The sequence below is a fragment of the Fusarium venenatum genome (assembly GCF_020744135.1).
Source record: "Fusarium venenatum strain MPI-CAGE-CH-0201 chromosome Unknown EDB82scaffold_1, whole genome shotgun sequence".
NCBI classification, from domain to species: domain Eukaryota; kingdom Fungi; phylum Ascomycota; class Sordariomycetes; order Hypocreales; family Nectriaceae; genus Fusarium; species Fusarium venenatum.
In genome coordinates this window covers 649,442-670,612 of record NW_027072129.1, presented here as the reverse complement: position 1 = coordinate 670,612, position 21,171 = coordinate 649,442, and the positions used below count along the sequence as shown (strand labels likewise).

General features: G+C 45.8%; 7 protein-coding genes across 7 annotated transcripts; 4 read left to right on the top strand and 3 right to left on the bottom strand.

Moving 5' to 3' along the window:
• Positions 1–10: 10 nt before the first annotated feature.
• EDB82DRAFT_549392 (uncharacterized protein) lies at positions 11–1,856 on the top strand (the record flags this gene model as incomplete). The annotated part of the gene is made up of 8 exons (XM_065609547.1): positions 11–103; positions 157–289; positions 343–527; positions 580–616; positions 667–734; positions 785–1,167; positions 1,242–1,294; positions 1,353–1,856. 8 exons carry the CDS (start codon positions 11–13, stop codon positions 1,691–1,693), a joined length of 1,293 nt encoding a protein of 430 aa, XP_065465249.1. The 3' UTR covers positions 1,694–1,856.
• A 2,892-nt stretch (positions 1,857–4,748) lies between these two features.
• On the top strand, positions 4,749–7,405 carry EDB82DRAFT_549390 (uncharacterized protein; the record flags this gene model as incomplete). Its single annotated transcript, XM_025732348.2, has 2 exons — positions 4,749–6,019; positions 6,151–7,405. The coding sequence occupies 2 exons, from the start codon at positions 4,749–4,751 to the stop codon at positions 7,403–7,405; spliced, it is 2,526 nt and encodes an 841-aa protein (XP_025591282.2).
• A 742-nt stretch (positions 7,406–8,147) lies between these two features.
• Positions 8,148–12,448, top strand: EDB82DRAFT_570161 (uncharacterized protein; the record flags this gene model as incomplete). The annotated part of the gene is made up of 5 exons (XM_065609899.1): positions 8,148–8,154; positions 8,228–9,358; positions 9,427–10,257; positions 10,375–10,847; positions 10,898–12,448. The coding sequence occupies 5 exons, from the start codon at positions 8,148–8,150 to the stop codon at positions 12,140–12,142; spliced, it is 3,687 nt and encodes a 1,228-aa protein (XP_065465248.1). The 3' UTR covers positions 12,143–12,448.
• Positions 12,449–13,473: 1,025 nt separating this feature from the next.
• Positions 13,474–15,921, bottom strand: EDB82DRAFT_423598 (xylose isomerase-like protein; the record flags this gene model as incomplete). Its single annotated transcript, XM_065607628.1, has 3 exons — positions 13,474–14,109; positions 14,162–14,535; positions 14,940–15,921. The coding sequence occupies 3 exons, from the start codon at positions 15,919–15,921 to the stop codon at positions 13,474–13,476; spliced, it is 1,992 nt and encodes a 663-aa protein (XP_065465247.1).
• Positions 15,922–16,145: 224 nt separating this feature from the next.
• On the bottom strand, positions 16,146–17,564 carry EDB82DRAFT_2373 (uncharacterized protein). Its single transcript, XM_025732351.2, has one exon. It carries the CDS (start codon positions 17,291–17,293, stop codon positions 16,370–16,372), a length of 924 nt encoding a protein of 307 aa, XP_025591285.1. The 5' UTR covers positions 17,294–17,564; the 3' UTR covers positions 16,146–16,369.
• Positions 17,565–17,799: 235 nt separating this feature from the next.
• EDB82DRAFT_482293 (uncharacterized protein) lies at positions 17,800–19,268 on the bottom strand. Its single transcript, XM_025732352.2, has 4 exons — positions 19,015–19,268; positions 18,693–18,962; positions 18,301–18,627; positions 17,800–18,236 (listed from the first exon to the last, which is right to left on the bottom strand). The coding sequence occupies exons 1-4, from the start codon at positions 19,186–19,188 to the stop codon at positions 17,940–17,942; spliced, it is 1,068 nt and encodes a 355-aa protein (XP_025591286.2). The 5' UTR covers positions 19,189–19,268; the 3' UTR covers positions 17,800–17,939.
• Positions 19,269–19,410: 142 nt separating this feature from the next.
• Positions 19,411–21,166, top strand: EDB82DRAFT_570156 (fungal-specific transcription factor domain-containing protein; the record flags this gene model as incomplete). Its single annotated transcript, XM_065609898.1, has 2 exons — positions 19,411–21,027; positions 21,149–21,166. Exons 1-2 carry the CDS (start codon positions 19,474–19,476, stop codon positions 21,164–21,166), a joined length of 1,572 nt encoding a protein of 523 aa, XP_065465246.1. The 5' UTR covers positions 19,411–19,473.
• Positions 21,167–21,171: the final 5 nt, after the last annotated feature.

Genomic DNA, 21,171 nt, shown 5'->3' with positions numbered 1-21,171 from the left:
GTAAGACATCATGAGATTACTTGCGTCTCTGTTGTGGCTTTTGGCTGTTTTTCAGATTGGCGTATGGGCTGCAACACCCCCGACAGAGCCTCCCGCATGTGGTGTATGCCTTCCTTGCTTCGCTCACTGTTCACAGTCTGCTGACACCTGTACCAGGCAAAATGCATTCAGCAAGAAGCCATGAAATCGCCATGCGGTCTTAACGCAACTTGCATCTGCACAAACGTCGAACTTAATGAGAAGATATCCCTTTGTGTTCACGAAAACTGTTCCGTGAGGGAAAGCCTCTGTAGGTCCCAGCATCGCTACCCGGGTGAAAGTAGAGACTGACAAGAGTTGGAGTGGTCCAGAGTTATTCCAAAAATACTTGTGGCGCACCGTCCCGCGATCGTACTACTCTTGTATGGGTCATCGGTGTTGTATTTCTGTCTTTAGGCCTCTTGGGTTTCATTCTCAGAGTCATGGCCAGGGTAGTTGTTGGAACACAAACGTGGGGAGCTGACGACTGGGTCATGCTACTCGCTGTGGTATGTCGCATCCTTCGACCCATCCGAGATAAAGACTCACTTCTGTAAACAGGCCATGATGATACCCCTTAATGGACTTTCCGTCCAGAGTAAGTCGTCTTCGGTAATCTGTTTCCCCATTTTCTGACAAAGTTTACAGTATCTCGAGTTGGACTTGGCAAAGATATATGGAATGTTGAGCCCGACGATATTACCGACTTTCTTTACGTAAGTCTACCCAGCTTTACGCTTTCCCAAAAACTGACAATGGAATCCAGTTGTTTTATTGGGATTCCCTACTATACCTTGGGGTTCTGCCTGTGACCAAGATATCTATTCTTATCTTCTACCTCAAGGTATTCCCAGGTCGAATGATCCGCATGACCTGCTATATCTTCATTGGTCTCAATGTCGCCTACTTTATCGCCTTTGAGCTCGTTTCGATTTTCCAGTGTACTCCAATTGAAGGTGCTTGGAGGGCATGGGACAAAGAATTCCCTGCAAAGTGCAACGACATCAACATGCAAGGTTGGATGGCTGCAATCATAAACATCTTTTTGGACGTGGGCACCATGGTTATCCCACTAAAAGAGCTTTACAGGCTATCAATGTCCACCAAGAAAAAGATTCAACTCATGTCGATGTTCAGCATTGGAATCTTGTAAGTCATTATCTACTTTATCCATCACCTTTCTCTAACCATGCTGACGAGTCTTTAAGTGTGACGGTCGTTAGTGCTGTTCGTCTTCAGTCCCTGGCAAGCTATGCTACCACAGACAATGTGACTCGTAAGTACTCTTGTGTTCCTCAACGGGACAACTTTCAGCCTCTCTAACATTTGTGCAGAGGATTATGTGGAAATTGGCTATTGGAGCACGATAGAAGTTCCCGTGGGCATCATATGCGCCTGTATGCCCGCCATTCGTTCACTTTTTGGTACACTCTTTCCCCGGGTATTTGGAACGACAAACAAGAGCAAAGATGCGTACGCCAACATTTCGTACAACTCTGGGCACTTATCGAAGTCTCACAAGCATGATTTCAAGGGTATAGCAACCCTGGACACCCGCGTCGAGGCGGACCTTTCTGCGTTCTCGCGGCATAACGACGATTCGTCGATAATGGAACTAACTGATGTAGGCCGGGAGATGGGGAAAAGACCTGCAGTTCCATCAGAGCCAGTGTAGGAAAGTCAATTGTTGGTATCTCTCTTATGCAATATTTTCAGACTTAGCTATAGCCATCAGTAGACAGATTGTTCTGGGAGCAACCCAGCCAGGACCTGTAAAAGCAGAGTGTCCTCTCATTATCTGTACTGCATATCCATTGTCAGCGCTGTTTGTATCGTACGTGATACAGTTTTATCTAGTTTAGTGGCCCCTGAAATAACAGCCCGTTACATAATTAGGCCTTTAACGTAATTATTTCGACGAAATAGGCTACTGCTCTAGCAGTTACAGGGACTGCCCCAAGGGCCTATCTTACCCAAGATGAGCCCCAGGCTCCTTTAATACTCCACAATCATAAAACTCTAATTTAGAGCTTGCGATAACCTGATCCCTGCATACGTCAACATGGAATACAATCCACCAATGAACAGTCTAGGCTACGGGTAATCAAAACCGTGAATGACGAATGCCCCCCGTTGGCTTTAGTAGAGGTAGATCTTCAACAGTTGCCAGTCAGCTGGATTATCTACATGACTAGATAACTGCAACATGACTCTGTCTCATACTAAAACTCGTCGATCCCTGACATGTTCGACTGTCATTTATTTCCGTATTTCACCCTAACGCGATAACCACCAAGACTAAGACTGCAGTATACTGATGCTTGTAGGCTCAACTGTCAGCTCTGACTTTATCGATGGAGAAATTAATACTCTGTAGCCTGCAGGATCATCCCTCTCGCTCCCTGGAGGCTGGAGTGTTGGGGTTTCCCTGCGTTGTTACATAGTACGAAGTTAGCTTGAACTAAATATCTTCAGTCCTGTACGTGTGTAGCTCTACCCTGTTAGCCCCATCCCTTGACAGGGTCTATGCATCCGCAGCTAAGCTGGAGTTCGGGCTATTGTCGGGAATTCCAAGTTCTGATTATGATTCCCCTCGAAATTACCATTGCTTTTCCGTCTTTAAACATCCTATCAATCCTGATAAATCTCCTATGCTCTCCATACATCTCCAACATTGAGTGATGGTCTGTTATTCTGCTTTGATCAAGGGTAGCCCTGGTAATAACGATTACAGAATCTCAGGCGGGCGCAGAGTCATGGAGATTTGAAAGCCACGTGTCTATGGATTCCAGGTAACGGGCGTTTCTCATGGAGCCTTGCCCCAACCATTGGGTATGACTTAGGTTTCGCCAAACCAATTGGCAGCGTCCTTGGTAGATTTGAGCTGTGGCGGTCGGCCCGTGGAATCCACAAGTTTGATACCAGCGCGGAAATTGTTTGCATCATACTGATCAAATAAGCACTTAGTATCATTCAATTCTTTTGCTTGTCATGTGTTCTATTCCCGAGCGTAATGGCCATGTTCGTCAATGTACCGTATAAATGAAGTAATGGTTTCCTAATAACATTATGGCGACCAGCCTAGCCTTTGCTTAAACAATTTTTAGTAAATGTTGCAATTTTTCTCTCTACAATGAAAGCAACGCCCTAGCACTGGAAGATTAATTACGGCAAAAGTAGGCTCAGGTATCTTAACATAGTCTTGTTTCTAAGTGGAAATTAATTGGAAAGAGGAAAAGATTAGATGGAGGGTAGTTTTTCAGTTACCGTAAAATATTATATTTCTTAATAATAATTAAAGTACGTACAGTATATTTGGGTGAAGATGTTTCACTAACAGACGTTCAGCTAGTTGTGTTAACTAATGTTAAAGGAATATATATATACTACGTGATACTTTAGTGGAGCGATGATGATATAGACTGTTGTTGATCACAGAGCGATTTGGCCCTGGAGCGCCATCTGTTGAACCGAAGCTACCCTGTACAAGCTTGTTAACGGTTTATTTCATTAAAAAGAATCTCAAGAGGGGTACATATGGTGAGATTCATCTGACTCAAGGACGCTTCATTAGGCATAGCATAAGGCATCTACCCAAAAGAGGGAAATTTGTCAGACCGAAGAGCGATCTAAGACATATCACAATCACAATACATACCGATTTTTACATACGGGTTCACCATATGATAGACCCGCTTATTTTGTAAGGCTATACTCACGCAGGAATAATGTCTTTGCATTGCTATGAATAATTCTAGTAATAGGAATATCGGAAATATGTAAAAAAAAAAAAAAAAAAAAAAAAAAAAAAAGAAGAGAGAAAAAAAAAGCTATATTATTAGAATAACTTTCGACGTTAGCAATAAGTAACAAGCGCACAGCGATTTACAATCGAGAACAGAGGATATATGGTGACCCAAGTTCAGGGGCTGAGAAAAAAACAATAGTGCCGACTGACTATTGGTATCTGTGGCGGGTCCGAGAACATACTTATGTGCTTAAGTGGCTAGCTGAAGCTTATCGTTAAGTCTAAATAGGGCTAGGATGTCTCTGTATTAGTTTTAGGACCTTCTCAAATTGACACTATTGCTTTTGTTTGCGATAAACCCGCTTTACAACAGGCATTGACTGGTAAAACTAGCGACAGAAGTGAGTGGACAGTAATCTAAAAGTCGCAACTTTTTCAATATTAATCCAAGACAGCGCATCGTGCGATGGCCCACATAGCCCATCGGTGGCCGACTCAGCTGGCTGGTTCACCACTGCAAGAATAACAGTCTTTCTCCCTTAACTTAGATCTTTTATAATATAAACAGACAGACGTCCTTAGCTAATACCCAAATCCTGAGATCTTCATAGAGTTGGATGAACCTACTGCAACTTAGTTCTCCACGCTTTACGCGATTTATCGCTACCCCTTCGATAAGAGGCCACAAGCAACGCTTTATGCCCTCTGGGCGTTCCTCATACCTCTCTGTTCATCGACACCCTGCGATCGACTAAGCAACCCTTACGACAGCCCTTCCAACACACAATTTGAGGTTATTTGCAATGCATACTCAACCGGCGGCAATCAAATCGGTCCCTCCTTCGAGGTTATAGATTTGGAGACATGCATCGGCCTGTGTGCTGATACCTCAAGTTGCAAAGCGGCACTCTTTGACTGCAGCGAATACCTTTGCTACTTACTTGACGGATCGGATGGCCCAGCGGTTAATAATCTGTATGATATGGCTCTTTTGCTATCATCTGCACCAGCTACGACGTTCTCGACTACAACCTCTGACGTCTCGACTACAACCTCTGACGTCTCGGCTACGACATCTTGCAATGAACTCGACAATCCATCCTACATCGATGGTGTGAAATTTACACTCTTCTGCGGCTACCAAGTAACGGGCGGTAATGCGGTCGACTATAGCAACCAGCTGCAAAGCTTGACAGAATGTATGGCATTCTGCGCTGATACCCTGGCATGTCGCGCAGTCACTTTCGACAAAGGATTTAACGAATGCTACTTGTACGATGGGTTCAACGGTTTCCAGAGTGACTTTTACAAGGATATGGCTGTCGTGACAACTCGACCAGCTGTCTCATCTACAACTGAAGCTTTAACGGACATTTCTACAGCTACCTCATTGTCGGCATCATCTGAGACTTATTCAACTATTGAATCCACCTCAGAGTCTGAAGCATCAACACTATACACAAGCGCTTCGGCGTCGATATCATCCGGGTCCCCAGAGACTACATCATTATCGTCATCATCAGCACTCACGTCAGAAATTACATCAGCGGGTACAATAGAGTCGTCATCATTTACAACTACATTGAGTGCAACCTCCGAAGCAATTATTTCAATTCCAACAACATCGTCACTATTTACCACATTATCGTCTTCACTAGACGTCCCTTCAGGAACTACATCAGACTCTGCACTTCAGTCTACACTGGAGTCTACATCTGATTCAGCTACAACCTCACTAGAGGCTATCTCGTTATCAACTAGACTGTCAGCATCTACATCAACAGATTCTTCGTCATCGCTATCGTCGGAATCTGTCTCAGAGTCTACATCGGATACCCAATTGGTATCTACGTCAGCCGAAGAGTCAGCTTCTCTCGAGCCTACTACTGTCGCAACAAGTATTGGCTCAATACACACCGATACTACCAACATCGAGATGTCGACCGCCGAGACATCAGCAATTACGACCTCAGCTACCGTGATCAAACCAACATCAACAGGATCGAGCTTGAGCGATGCTAACCGTGTTTCAACTGAAATACAGTCCACATCAGAGGTTTCCGCTCTGCCTTCGGCCTCATCAACACCACCTGCAGGAAACATTCCTACCCTTGGTGAATATGCCTTCACAGGGTGTTTGGAATCCCTTGAGGGTTATCCCTCCTTTCAAGAGGTAGCAACTGATCCAGAAATGACTACCCGAAAGTGTGTTGGCTTGGCTCTCGGAAGTCAGTACATTGGTGTCTATCAAGAGTAAGTTTTCCTCATTGGTGTACCGCTTGAAGTGTGTTTTGAGCAGTAAATGTCCCAGCTGTTGTCAACGACGAAACTGACATAGTCTGTTCATTTTTTTATCTATGAGTTCCCAAGCTAATGTTTATAAGAACTTGTTACAAGGCCGATGTGCTGGATGATACAGAATTCATATCGGATGCACGCTGCGATCTCCCATGCCCTGGAGATCCCACCCTGTTCTGCGGAGGCATTCTCGGCAGTGGACAAAAGCTTCTGCATCGTGCGATAGCGCCTAACCAGCTCCTAACCCTCTATCGCAAAAAGCTTCCCTCCACTTCCGATGTCTTATCCCCTTCGGCCTCCGAACCACCCTCTTCTTCTTCACAGGCTACGGGATCCCACGCTTATGAAACGACTTCCGAATCAAGCGGTCCTTCACACTCCACTCAAACAGACTCTCCATACTCTTTTTCCTCCTTCACAACTAGGGATATTGGCTCAAAGACGCTTTCGGTCTCTGATTCCACCATAACAGAGACCAACTCTGAAACTCGCCTGCCAATATCTCTCCCTACCCCAACAGCCATCCATATTGCTTACTCGACTCTAACCATCGACCATGCTTGCACTAGGACTCGATTTGCCGAGACAGTAACCACTGTTACTTACACTACTGTAAACCCAAGCAATCCTGCATCACTAATCACAACTTGTGTTCCTATTACCCTGCTCTACAGCCCTTGCGGGTGTAAGCACCAGGTATACCCAACAGTGGATATGACAACTGTTGCCTGTACCCAAGGAGGAGATATTGTTACCCTAACAGTTCCAAAAGCTGCTTATGAGACTGGTCGCGAGGGCTATACACAACCGATCGTTCAATATCCGTCAGGCTGGGTTGGAGGGCATCAGGCACACGCTGGCAGCAATAGTTATCCTACGGGACGGCCTATGGGAGATTTTCAACCTGGCTCGAAGAATGGCCCGCCTGAGTACCCTGCCGTAGCCACAGGATTACAGGATTCCCATCCCAGCTACAAGGCACACCAGCCCGTGACCCCTACTTCAGCTGTAGGATCAAATGGTGATGATCAGTCGGAACAAGGGAACCCGCAGCCATCCGTTCCAGCTCAAAGCTCAGCAGACTCCATCAACAATAAGCCGATGAATCCCTCCCAGCCATCATCCCCGAAGAGCTTGACAACGGAAACACGCATTATCCCTACTTCTCAACCCGGCAACTCAGCACTTCCATCTCAATCATCACCTCTCGACCAGGGCCAAGCTCCTTCGGAGTCCAAGGGAGCGCCCTATACTACACCAGTGGTTGTTTCAGAAGCTCACAGATATGATTTCACATCGTGGAGCATGATTACTGCAATAGTCGGGATATTTTTGTTGTAATAAACACTGGCAGGGTCAGATCTTCACGCTTGTGATTGGGATCGTGTCATTTGATTACTTCATCCACCTGTGCTGGCCTTTCCTTATAAATGCCAGCGGAACTATGATATTTTAACAGCTTTAACGTTATCTCCAGTATGGCCTGTGAGGCGCTGATTAGCCACGTAATTGAGACTTCTACTACATACTTGTATATAGTTTAGACTAGCGATTTCATACTTATACCAATTACTTGTAAGAACTACGAGATGGCTCATCGCCAATAAAAGACCTGCTACCTCCTTGAACGCATTCAAAGCAAAGGGCACAGTTTTTTCACCATGGCTGACAAGCCAGCCCTCAGGGTATCAGAAAAATTGACCGCTGATAGCATGAGAGACGAAATTATTAGGTCACTTTATGCTCCTTAGACTATAGTTCTTAGACGACTTATATTTATACCCTAAGACTGAGGAGGCCTTTTTTCTGCTACCCAGTAGCCAGCATCAAGAGAGGCCAGCCTGCATAACGAGGCTCTGAGAATATGCCTGTGACTGGTCAACAACTCACTCCAAGATCAGCAAGCATCTGAAGAGGGTGTGCAAGCCCCTAACTCTAGGTCTCAATTGGTAAATATCATCGAGAAGACTCCACATTGTTCATCTGGTTCTAAGAATATGTCGTCTCTGAGAGTCTTATCCGTAAGCATGATCAGCCCATACGTATCCAAGTGCCAGCCGAGTTTTCTCAGTCATATAACACCATGCGGGGTAGGGAGGCCTCATTTTCTCCATTTCCATTATCTATCATCCTTTCTTATTGCAATATTTGATTGACTACTAGTTCTATCAAATCGTAACTTCAGAAGCGATGAGTACTCCACCACAAGGTCCTCCTTTGCTAGGTGGAGATCCGACTGTACCGCTCAAGATAGAATTATTGCAGCCGTTCGAGACGCTACGGGAGCCGAATCTCCAATCAATGCTTTCTTCAATGCTTGGGATATCCTTGGCCTTGTCGATGACTACAAGCGCTTTGTCCACGAACTTGAAGAAGCTCTGAGGATCGAACTTGACAATGCCAAGATCCGAGCTACTATCTCGAGCCGGGTTAAATCCAACTCTTCTATCGAAAAGTCTATACAACGTCACCAAACGGCTCAAGGACAAAGCTACCATGATCTGGATGAGATTTTCAAAGGCATCCATGACCTTGCGGGTCTTCGGATTGTTGTGGATTTCCCTCCTGGCATACAAGCCGCCCAAGAACTTGTCCAAAGGCTAGAAGTAGTGGGCAAGAGTGAGTTTGCTTCAGATCGAGACCTTAGCCTGGAATGGAAGCCCCGCTTTGGAAGTTTCGAGAGTATGAATTACCGTGTCAAGATTCACCCTACGCCAGACCATGCCCTGTACATCTATCGGGATGTCTTGATTGAAATTCAAGTCCTCAGCCTCGCAGAAAGTCTTTACAACAAACTAGCCCATCCTTTGGTTTATAAGAAAACATCCAGGGAGCAGCTGTCTATCAAAGATCAAAAGCTCATTGACGTGTCTCATGGGTTGTCTCTCTGTTATTGGATCTGTCTCTCAAGCATGCAAGACCAGTTAGAAGGACCGGAAATGCCGGAGGCAGTGCGAAAGATTGGCGCTGGAGGAGATGATGTTGAGATTGAACACGGCATGACGGAGGTTGTCCATGCCACACCACGTATGCCGACATCAGAGGGAACCATTTCAACCACTGCCTTGTTGGACTTCATCCGCGAGAGCCAAACACAACAGTCTAAGTCATTCGAAGAGCTTCTTGGCAATCTTCTTCAACTAGCCAAGCATGCAGCCCCGACAACCGTCAACAATTCTAGCTCCGGGTATACAAGCAATAACTTCGGGAATATCAGTAACTCTTGTGGGTTTGGGCATGTCAATCACGCACCAGCGACGTACAACAATTACTATACATGGAATCCAAGTTCTAGTAAGACTCCCGGCACCAATCATTAGCTAGATACAGTGGCAAATATTAAACATCCTCGTGTCTTTTAGGTAGCGCATATGTCAAAGCACTGTTCATTACCGACCCTCGAGTCGACAAGGACGAGATCCAGGACGAGAAGGGTGGCTTACTCAAGGAGTCATCTGACTGGATCCTTGAACACAACGATTCCAAGGACTGGGACCGCGGTGATACGTCAAGCCTCCTTTGGATTAACGGCGAGCCTGGAAAGGGCAAGACAATGCTGATGTGTCGCATCGTTGATGAGTTGAGTTCCAGAACAAATTTATCATATTTCTTCTGCAAGGCGAACGAGCCGAACGCAAACAACGCCACATCAGTCTTCCGAGGCTTGATGTACTTGCTAATCCAACAAGACGATGTGGCAATGAGCTGTTTTGAAAGGGAATGTCAAAAATATGGGACGCAGTACTTCGAGAACAAGTCATTCACGCTATCCCAATTAAGAAGGATTATCCAACCTGTACTCGCGGCTCTCAGTCCCTGGCATGTCTACCTTGCAGTTGATGCCCTTGATGAATGCGTGGAAGGACAAAGACTCCTCCTGGAAATTATCTCAGATAACTCTCAGTCACAACACGTAAGATGGATTGTTTCGAGTAGGAATAAGCCTCTTATCACAGAGCATCTAGAGAGATCCTCAACATGTATCAGCCTGGAACAAAATGAGATTTCTGTCTCTGCAGCGGTCGTCGAATACATTAAGCACAAAACGACAGCTCTCTTTGAACTGAAGCGATACGAGGAGAAAATGATGCAAAGTGTTATGAACATCTTGTCCTCGAAGGCCCAAAGCACTTTTCTATGGGTGTCTTTAGCTTGCCAGATGCTTCCAGATAGGGAGAGCTTCGATCCCGTGGGTGTGCTTGATGATTTCCCTTCTGGGCTTGACTCCCTTTATAGCATGATGCTGAAATAAATCCGATCGACCAGGTCCTGCGATCTCTATCAGCAGATCATAAATGTCGTTCTGACAGTACTCCGGCCGGTCTCACTGCACGAACTCCAGTTGCTGGCCCCACTGTTTCCTAAGGGATTGCGAGACGACAAGATGACTGAAGTTATACGATATTGCGGTTGCTTTCTCAGTGTGCGAGATTCTTTTGTTCATTTTTTGCACGAATCCGCCAAGGATTTTCTCTTGAACCCCAATTATGGTTTTGATTATGTTGCGGAGCAGCAGCATTATGAAATACTGATGACTTCACTCACGGTTATGTCCACATTACATCTCACAAACGCCTTCAAATCTGTGAAGTACCCTTGCACCCAATGGGCATTTCACATCTCTCACTGCAACCTTGAGGCACGAACTCGCGAGTTGGAAGATGAAGGCCATATTGACGCGTTTCTACGAAAAAGTTACCTTGAATGGTTCAAGGCTTTATGCTATCTTCATGCAGTGTCTGACGGGATACTTTGTATGCTTGAGTTGAGTCGCAGAATTTCTGTAAGTAGGGTTCTATGATTATTGTTTACTTGCAAACTGACAAATACAAGGGACAGGTTTCGACTTTCGCTAGACTTATACAGGAAGAGACCTCGTTTATGCGATATCATAAAGTTGGCAATGAACGATCTCCTAACGTAATCTATAGAGCGCTAGTTTTCAGCCCGTCATCTAGCATCGTTAGAAAGGTGTATGGTGAAAAAGAACCAAAATGGATCACAATGAAACCAAATGTGGATGATGTACCAACCCCGATGCACTCACGCGAGGGGCACGGCACCTCTGGGGTTGTGGATATATCTTTCTCTTATGATGGCCGCCTACTAGCATCAGCGTCTAGTGATCAAACAATTCGTGTATGGGATGTGGCGACAGGGGTATCAATTCATATCCTGGAAGGTCACCATGCCGTTGTGTGGTCGGTTGCCTTTTGTGGATCGAACTATCAACTTGCATCCGCTTCCGAAGAGATTGTTATTATATGGGATGGGGAGAATGGGGTGAACATGAATTCCATCTACAATAGTGTGGGTGTGGAGGTATCACCTTCAGTGGCGTTGTCCAAACGTGGAGACCTAGTTTGCGGCTCAGCAAAAGAGGGATTCAAACTTTGGGATTCAAAAACTGGCACCTTGATCCGAACATTTCTACACAGATTCGACGAACCACTGTCAAAGAGCAATTCTGTGGCAATTTCTGGGTGTGGCAAGTTCTTGGCAGGAGCACATACACGAATCTTGCTCTGGAATTTGGAAAGTGGAGAGCTGCTGTATAAGTCTCGACCATGTCAGGAATTCATGATATTTAGCCCATCACTCAAATTCTCCGCAGAGAATAAATTATGGGTTTTCGGAAATTCACAATTCTTTCTACTTGATCCTGGCAAGAAAAAGATTCTCTTGAAAGGGAGAACAAGAAAAAGGGGCCCTGACAACGATTATTATATACCTCCCGACAGTACGCTAGATTGGGTGCAAAATCATGATCGATTTTTGAATCTTAACCTCCTAGCTATAATCAGTGGTGCTGGAATCGAGATTTGGGACCTCAATATTCCTATGTCTACGTCTATTTCAGCCCAAGCACGAGACTCCTCGAAACTTCACCGTGTCTATTTCTTTCCTAGTGGAGATTTCATTGTCTCAAACCCTGATTATCGGTCATTTGCTATTTGGCGATTCAGAACCAAGAAGATCACCAAAAAGATCGATTACGTGTGGACTTCATCATCCCAGTCACCTGTACTAGCAATGGACGGCAACATAATTGCTTATATCGAAAATGCAGTTTTATGATCAGAGACATGAGTACAGGACTTAGATACTCTCACCTCGAAGAAAAACTTAGCAAACGCGGTCATGGAAAATTTACATTGGGCACCATTTCTAGTGATGGAAGATGGATTGCATTGGAAACCCTGAAGTACATCCACGTTTACGATATTAAGAATAGAAAGTATTGCCAACATCTCAAAAACCCTCGTGGCGCCAGGAATATGGCGGTTGCATTTTCTCATAGAAGCCGACAGCTTGCAGTTAGCTTCACCGTTAGCTTCACCAACTTCATCAACATATTGGACACTAATTCCTGGACTATAAGGGTATTGGACATCCCAAGTGAATGGATGTTTAACGAATATGATAGTCGCTCCTTATTATTTTCACAAGACGATTCTTCACTAATGTTTTCTTATGACAGGGGCTTGCCTCTAAATCAAACAGAGATCTACATCTGGAAGCTGGTCGGGGGGCATGACCCTCTTAAATTAAGACTGGATTCTTCCTGCAAGTTTCAGTACTTTGATTCAGAGACGTCTGTTTTTACGACAAACGTTGGTGTATTTAAGTTCACGAAAACTGGAGCCCAATCCAAGAGCTATGCAGTTAGTCCGGACATGCAATGGGTTTTATGGCGTAACAAACCTGTACTTTGGTTACCACCCGAATTTCGACCACGGGAAGAACCTGGGGGCTATGAGGTTCATGAAGGTCACAAACTCATCATCGGCCTAGCCTCCGACCGTGTTTTGTTCCTTGGGTTCGATCCTATTGGGCCACCAGCAGATTCAGGACAACCATCATTTCTGGTAGAACCATGGGGGCACTTCACGAGATCAAGCCGAGTCTCGTCGCCTGCAAATAGTGAGACAGATACTGATTAATTCTATAGCCTAGATATTTATCAATCTGACAGGTCTAGTGCACAATCACAACTTACGAACTATGTACAGTGAAGTGGGACCTTTGCTTTGCTAGGGAGCAAACTAGGTGACGCCTCCTGTCTACACTAATTTGACCTATCCTTGCTCACCTCATCAAGGGACGTTACCATTTCTCTCCAGCAAGGTTGAATAGCGGGTGGTGTCAACAATCTGTTGCTAACGAATTCATACTCTAGCCTTTCTTTCCTGGAGGCGAACGAGCTAGGGGAACTAGTAGGTAGCAGAGAAATTACAATCCTAAGTCTTAGGGTATAAAAATAAGTAGTCTAAGAACTTTAACCTAAGAAGCATAAGCTACCCTAAGTATTTCGTCTCTTATGCTTTCAGCGGTCGATTTTTCAGATACCCTGATTGTAGTATACGGTCTTTTTCTAAGACTATTTGTTACGGGGAATATTAACTACATCATGCACTAAAGTCGATCAACTTCTTGACTGACTCGACAGCCGCCTGCGTGTACTCATTTATATCCGTGTTTTCTCCCTCAAGCCCATCAAAGACCTCAACACTCAACCAGCTCCTAAACCCAGTCTTCAGAACAGCAGCCATCATGTCTTGCACGGGCAAATAGCCACCATCACACGGCAACGGCCTATAGTCATGGCTCCATCTCGCTCTGGGTCTGCTTCCCTCCTCATCCTTGACATCCTCAATTGGGGGATCCATCTTGTACGCGTCCGAGATCTGAAGCAGGTAGATCTTATCCGCAGGGACGATCTCTGTTAACTCTTGAAGGCTCGCTTCCCATCGCTTCTGGCGTTCCTCAGAGCTGCTTGCTGTGGTGAGACCGTCGTTTGCGGTGGGATCGCCCCATTCGTATCCGGCTGTCTGAAAGGTGTCGAGACACAGACCAATGTTGGGTCTGTTAGCCTTTTGGACGATTTGCCAGACTGTCTTCCATGTTGGAGCATGGGTCGCCCAGCACCAGTTTTCGTAGGCGATGCTGAAGTTCTTTTCGGCGAGGAGGTCTGCTAGTTCTGCGAGGTCGGATGCCAGGTCCTCAAAGGATGAGGAGATGTCTTCGGAATCGGATGAGCCGACCTGTTGAAAGTTAGCAATCTAGTCAAAACAGAGTGGTGTCTAGTTGACTTACCTGGAGCAGAGTGATGCCGGCAGCCTCCATGACCTTGATCCATCCTTTCGCTTTGTCAAAAGCTTGTTGTCTCTTTTTATCATGTGTGCCTTTCTTCCAACCCTCGAAATTGGCAAAAGGCTGCAGCATCATAATCTTCAATCCGAGCTCGTCCGTCAATGATCTGATCTGCTTCGCCACATCGGCGAGGGTATCGTAATCATCCTCTTTGGGTGATGATCCATTGAGTAGTTCTCCGTAGCTGATGATATCGGGCATAGACAGCTCAATTCCGTCAAAGCCGGCATTTCGGATTGAACTGAGCTTTTCGGGCAGACTTGCTTTGATCTTCATGGGGATGCTACATGATGCGAATGAGATGGGAATCTCCGTCCCTTGGTATTGGATCACCATGTTGATTCAATTTAAGGTATGTGTAACTTAGAGTAATAGTTGTGAGATGTAGATGTCAGGTTGAGATAATTTATGAAAGTTACGATGAAAAGGCATCTGACGATGGTTGACGTCATTATGACCGTCATCATGAGTCCATTTATCGTTGTCAATTCTTGACGACAACTGAGTGTAATCCCCGGGCCTACTTATTCTCAGTGGAGACATAATGGACAATGACAGTCTAGGTTAGACTGTATTCATAATAGACAACGATATAAAAAAGAATATTACATGCAAAAATCCCAACACAGCCAATACTAGAGATTGACACCCCCACTATAAAAGTACATTGAGCCGTTCTATTCTGAAATAAACATATTTCCATCTTGGTCCTTACGATAACCTCCCATCGTCTTGGAAGTATCAACCTGATATCGAGGGACACAAGTAAGAAGATCCTTCGCATAAGCCACGGCTGCCATCGCCGCATAGCCCTGCCACACTTTGTTGACATGAGTATCGGCGTAGTTGCTGATGCCACGAATCGCCATGCAAGGCAGAGCATTCATCAATCCACATGTCTCCATGTCGAAGCACAGAACATCATTCCTTGCGATGAGTTCATCTCGAATTCCGGCATCAGAGATGAAAGTGTTGCCCGAGGCGATAAGACCGCAGTAAATAGAAGGGTCACAATCTTTACCCTCTCTCATGCCTCTCTCAACCATCTTGGCTAGATTGTTGCCACAAGACATGGCGCAATCATCCTCGCTGTGGTGGGGCGGGTGGATGACATCTGACAGATAGAGGCGATCGGTGCTGCTCTTGGGACGCTCATAACCGCCCTTGCGCAGCTTGGGATATTTGTCCAAAATCTCACTGATAGACTGTTGCAATTGATGTCCATGGGTTTCGTAACGTGTTTGTAGTTGAATCGTAGCTTGCTGAAGCACTTCTGGTGGCCGGCTCAAAGACGCTGTGTTGAGAAAGTCTTCATTCTGAATAGCCTTGCCAAAGTCATAGTAAAAGACGCCAGTGTGCCCTTGGCCTGGTGAACTAACAACGACATCGCCGAGACGAATATCGTGTTTGTCGCTTGGTGCACCGCCAGCAGTGCCGACCATCAACGTAACTTGAAGGTTGGGAAAGCTACGACGCAGAGACACTGCAACATGTGCAGCATTTACTGAGCCAACTCTTCCAGGGGGTAGAACGGTGATGACAACGTTGTGGTCGCCCATACGACCCAGCGTGTAAGTGTTTTCATCGGCAAAAGAGAGTGAGCTGGGGGCTGGATGCTCCTCGTCAAGAAAGACTTGCGCAGCAACATATTCAGGCTTGATAGCGCAGATCCAACCAATGGTGTAGTCAAGGGGATTAGACATAGTGAAATAGATAAATAAAAAATTGGAGATTGTGAATATTTGTAGTAATAATGCCACAGATAGATGCGATAACCCGGTAGATATAAGGTAGCAAGGGTAAATTTTACAAATCAGAGAATAGTGCTGGATGTCTCATCTGAGTAATTTTTATGTGACAACTGCTTCTTCTTATCTAAGAAAGGCAGTAGCTAAGCGCTGGATTGCTGAACGCTTGAACAGCCGCTATAGCGATCACTAAGCGCCAGGGAAGCGCCCATCCCTATCGCATGTCTGTAGTGGCCATGATGGAGCGAGGCCGGTGAAGATGAAGTAACGTGATTGGACATAACCTCGTTTAAAGTTTAGTATGAAACGTTCTCCATAAAACCGTGCCGCCAAGGCTATAAATAGTGGTATCCCATCGCGTCTTATCTTATCAATTACCAACACTACTGCCATTACCCTATACTCATTTAAACCCCTTACTCTCAAACTCCTTGTTTGTCCAGTTCCATAACTCTTCAACAGCCTTATCATCATTCAAAACTGAATCCGTATACTCCTTGAGTTTTTCGTTGTAGAAACCACCACTCCTGACATCCTGCGACTTGGCTGTACTTGCCCACAACTGAGCCTTTGCACCAGCGTGAACATCTGTGAGAAAAATAGATCCAAGGACACCAATCAATCCACCCAGCCAAGGTCTTCGTTTTCGCAAATCATCAAATAGGCCCGTGTTGACGACTCCTGGGTGGACCGCAACAAACTTTACAGTTGGGTAAAACCGGCTCAGGGAGCGGGTGTGGTAATAATCAGCGAGCTTGGATTGACCGTAGCGCGCCAAGCTGGAAATGTCTTCGAGTGGGGTCTTTACGCGAGAAAGAAGTATCCCTTCCTTGGGCGACTGATTGAAGAGCAAGGAGCTCAAATTGATGACACGAGCATCTCCACCGTGTTGTTCAGCTGTTTTGACAATAGTAGGGAGAAGTAGTTTGGTAAACAGGGCCGGTCCCATGTAATTGGCACCAAATTGGACTTCATATCCATCAGCTGTAAGACCAGCAGGGGTGGCCATCAAGCCGGCGTTGTTCATCAAGATGTCGAGTCGATTAGACTGGCCAAGAAATGTGGTGGCGCCTTTCTGAATGGACGCAAAGGACGACAGATCCAACTCTAGAAACTTGATCTGGCCCTTAAAGTCCGGAACGGCATCCTGGATCTCTTTGATGGCGGCATTGCCACGCTTTTCTGTTCTGGCTGTGATGAAGATGGCGGAAGGATTGTGTTTTGCGAGCTGAAGGGCACTCTCTTTACCAAGTCCACTACTGCCACCTGTGACGATGATGACTTTACCAGTCAGGTCAGGGATGTCGTCTTTAGGATTGAACGGCATAGTGGAGATGCTGTATGACGGAAAGTGTTTGAGACAAAGATGAATGTAAATAGTTCAGAATCAGGAATAAGTATTAAGTATTTGTCTGTAGAGCAATGGGAAGTGTTGGTGGGAATCGGGACGAATTAATAGCCATTCTTGAAGCTCGCCATTAGATCAAAACGAGACTGATGGCCAGAACCAAAATCGCCTTGAAAATATGCTTATCAACCAGGAGTTGCACTGCGGAGCACAGAATTATACTTTCCGCAAGTATTGCAATTTTAGCCTGGTCCGGTAAGTTAGCGAAAATCCTCCGCCCGCTGGCGGAAGGCACAATAGATGGTCCGAGGTGTGTGTTTACTAATCGGAAAATATCCAGCCACAAGGGACTTTTACGTCAGTACAGCGAACCCCACTAGCTACGGTGCCATTCGCAACCTTGAATTAATTAAATCTGTTTCTTTGATTCGGATCAAACTTTCAAATACTCCACGCATGAATTTATATACGCGTAGACTAACGTGCCTTTCTACCACCCCGGTCAATTACCTACTGTGACAGTGTTACGTCTGAAAAAAAGCCTGACCCTAGACTCACTCAACAATATGTAATCTATTCTCCATTCTAGCATTATTTTCACATTCATTGCTGTAGCTCATTTCATTCAAGCTTCACCCTTGAAAATGAAAGAGCTAGTCCCTCGCAGCAGATCTCCATATTCTTCATACATTGGCTTCAAGCCAATCTCCAATGTCTCCTTAAAGAAATCTTCAAACGAGATTCTTTCCATGTCGGGATAGAGATCCTTGCCGATCTGGTAGCCCAAATAACGTGCGTATTCAGGTGTGTTTTCTCCCATAATATCATATGACTTTTGGTAGGTGAACTGGAAGTAATCCATCATCTTGTTGGGATCACCTTTGGTTCTGGCGATACCGTTTTCAATCTCATCGGCAGAGCACTGGGAGGTAAAAAGTCAGCATCCAGCTTAGTCTCAAGATTCTGACAACGATAGAGAAACGTACGTATTTTCTTTCCAGTTTTTCGCCACTGAGTTTCTCAACTGTATCATATAGCTCGTGCTGAGTGCGAAGGTCGGTGTAGGCAAAGACCTTCTGGTTCAATGTCCTTGGGTCGGCGATGATACGAGCAACATACTTGCCCACATCGCGGGAATCAGTCCTGGCACAAGGTATATCACCATTGCCTCCGATAGCAGTGTTGTAGAGAAAAAGGTTGCGATCAATGCGGCCAGAGGGCAGACGTGGAAGGCTGATTTGGTACCACCAACCGACGTCGATAACGGTGTAGGGGAGATGCAGTCTCCGAATGTGATCCAAGACAGCCTCTTTCTATATATCCAGACGACATGTAAGTCCTCGATATTGCAGTAAAGTATTGCTAAAACATCACTTACGTTGTCTCGCAGAGTTTGGATGCCTCTGGGCATGACCGTAGCGTAAAAGCATGGAACATATCGTTTCACCCCTGCCTTCTTGGCTGTGTTGGCAAGAATGGTTTCATCAAGCAGGCAGCAAACAATAAGAACATCGATGCCTTTTAGCTGAGTTGCGAGATGGTCCTCGGGGTCATCAAGGCTGAATGACAGGATGTTGACGCCCTTTCCCTGTAACTCAATGACATTGGGTTTCTTCAATGAGGAAGGTCGGACAAGGGCGGTGATATCCTGATTTCAGTGTGAGGGCTAGAACAATTTTTCAGATCCGATAGAAACTCACGAATTTTGGTTCGACCGATGCGAGTAAGCCCTCAACAATCGATGTGCCGTTTTGGCCTGTGGCTCCAAGGATTGCCACCTTCATGTTGGACGTGTGTTGAAGATGAGAGAAGTATGCTTTGAGGAATGTCTGCAAAGACAGATTGTTGTATATGTTACATTTTCCAGACAACATACCATTCCTTTATACTTGGGACATTTAACTGGCCCCACTTACATTTCCACTGATCACTTCAATTCTGCATTGCAAAAAGGCTTCTTAGTTCTTGAAGCATATGGGGATACTAGGCCAAGACTGTACTAGCTCACCAATTTCCGCTCGGGAAGTCTTCCGCGCGGGGTTTTCCGAGCGGGTTTCTATAAAGTGGGAGATGTTGCGGCGTATTAGGCTTTCCTCCAATTTCCACAACGCCAACCATTTCTCACAATCGTTTAGTCATGTCAGAATGAGACTGGCAGAATGAAGCCCTCAGCCTGCTGGACGTGTCGCTTGCGCCACAAAAAATGCGACGAGTCACTGCCAATTTGTGGCGCTTGCGCAGCGCTAGAGATCGATTGCCACTATTCCCTCCAAAAGCCCCAGTGGATGGAGACGAAAAATCGTCAGCGTGAAGCCATGACACTGATAAAGGGTCAGGTTAAGAGAAGCGCAAAACGTCGGCGCGGAATTGCCCAAATGAAGACCATCGCCAAAGGAATCGATGGCAACTCGGAACCCGATACACCGGGGCCATGTTCCGATCCTCTCGCCCAAGAAACTCATTATTCATTGGTTACACCATCGTCAGAACCAATTACCTCACCAACGATAAGTCCGCCTGAAGATGGCGTAGCCTTGGTTGCAGTATATATGGACTACATCTTCCCCATTCTTTTCCCCTTCTACCGACCATACATCACCCAAGGCGGACGCGTCTGGTTGCTATCCCTAGCCATGAATAATACCGGATTCATGAGCAGTATTGTTAGCATCTCTTCACTCGTCCTGTGGCTTGTCCCTGCTCATGCTGGCCCAGGACAAGAGGCTTGTGCCTCAAAAACATTAGACGAAATTCATACGCAGGCTAGCGTCGCCCTTGGTAGTATGCAGCGCGACTTGGAGAACCTTCATCAACGTGGCATCAAGAACTGTCTTTCTGATACCGTGCAACTGCTCGCAAATATGATGCAGCAGCTTAGTTTTGAACTTGCAATTGCGCCGTCAGGAAACTGGCAGGCCCATTTGGATGCCGCTACTAACCTATTCCAGCAAATCCTCGAGCATCATGGCAAGGTTGGCGCGACTCGGCAAATGTCCACCGTGCTCAGTAACTTATATGGACCTTCTTGGCCGGGTGCAGTCCATGCCTTGAATACCGAACAGGGGGTATTTCGCTTCTTCTCTAGTATTCTGCTAGTTGCCGATATCATCTCCAGCACGGTACTTGACCAACCTGCAAAGCTACTTGATTATCATTCCGAGCTGCGACACAGCCACTTGTGCCAGAAGCCCAGTGCAAACCTTGAAGAGATAACTGGATGTGAAACCTGGGTTCTGCTGGTTATAAGCGATATTTCAACTCTCTCACAGTGGAAGAAAGATCAGATGATAAGTGGCAAGTTGTCAAAAGATGAGCTGATTTATCGAGCGACTTCGATCGAGAGGATTCTCAACAACGGTCTTGATAAGCTAGACCAATATGACAATACAGAGGACAAGACCCAACACACTCGGCTATTAGAGTTGCTTCTCAATCAATCTGGATCTCCGTATGGCTGTTCGTCTGCTTCGTCGAAAGAAAGGTTACCGTTAACGCGGATCTGGATTTATGCGGCCCGCACATATACCCTTTCTACTAAGCTGATCAACAGTAGCGAGACCTCCGAGCTCGAGATAAGCGCAAGGCAGTTAATCCAGTCTTTTGAAGGCATCAATTCGTCACCATGGCTGCGGTGGCTTGCCTGGCCGCTTTGTGTGGCTGGCATCTATGCCAGTAAAGAGCAACGGCCAGCGATTTCCAAGATCATGGACTTGGTATGTGGTTTCAAAGCATTTGGTACTATGAAGGCAACATTTGATATCATAGAGAGGACATGGCAGAAGCAAGATGCAGGTGAAGCTTGTTTAGATCTATCTGATTGCCTTAGTAACTTAGGATATAAGGCCCTATTAATCTAA

What these genes read in the sequence shown, in the direction of transcription:
- EDB82DRAFT_2373 (XM_025732351.2), bottom strand. Translation starts at nt 17,293, where the DNA reads ATGCCGTTCAATCCTAAAGACGACATCCCTGACCTGACTGGTAAAGTC.
- EDB82DRAFT_482293 (XM_025732352.2), bottom strand. Translation starts at nt 19,188, where the DNA reads ATGTTGTCTGGAAAATGTAACATATACAACAATCTGTCTTTGCAGACA. An exon ending in CATCGGTCGAACCAAAATTC is followed by an intron (nt 18,963 to 19,014) that starts GTGAGTTTCTAT and finishes CACTGAAATCAG; the next exon opens with GATATCACCGCCCTTGTCCG. An exon ending in TCCAAACTCTGCGAGACAAC is followed by an intron (nt 18,628 to 18,692) that starts GTAAGTGATGTT and finishes CTGGATATATAG; the next exon opens with AAAGAGGCTGTCTTGGATCA.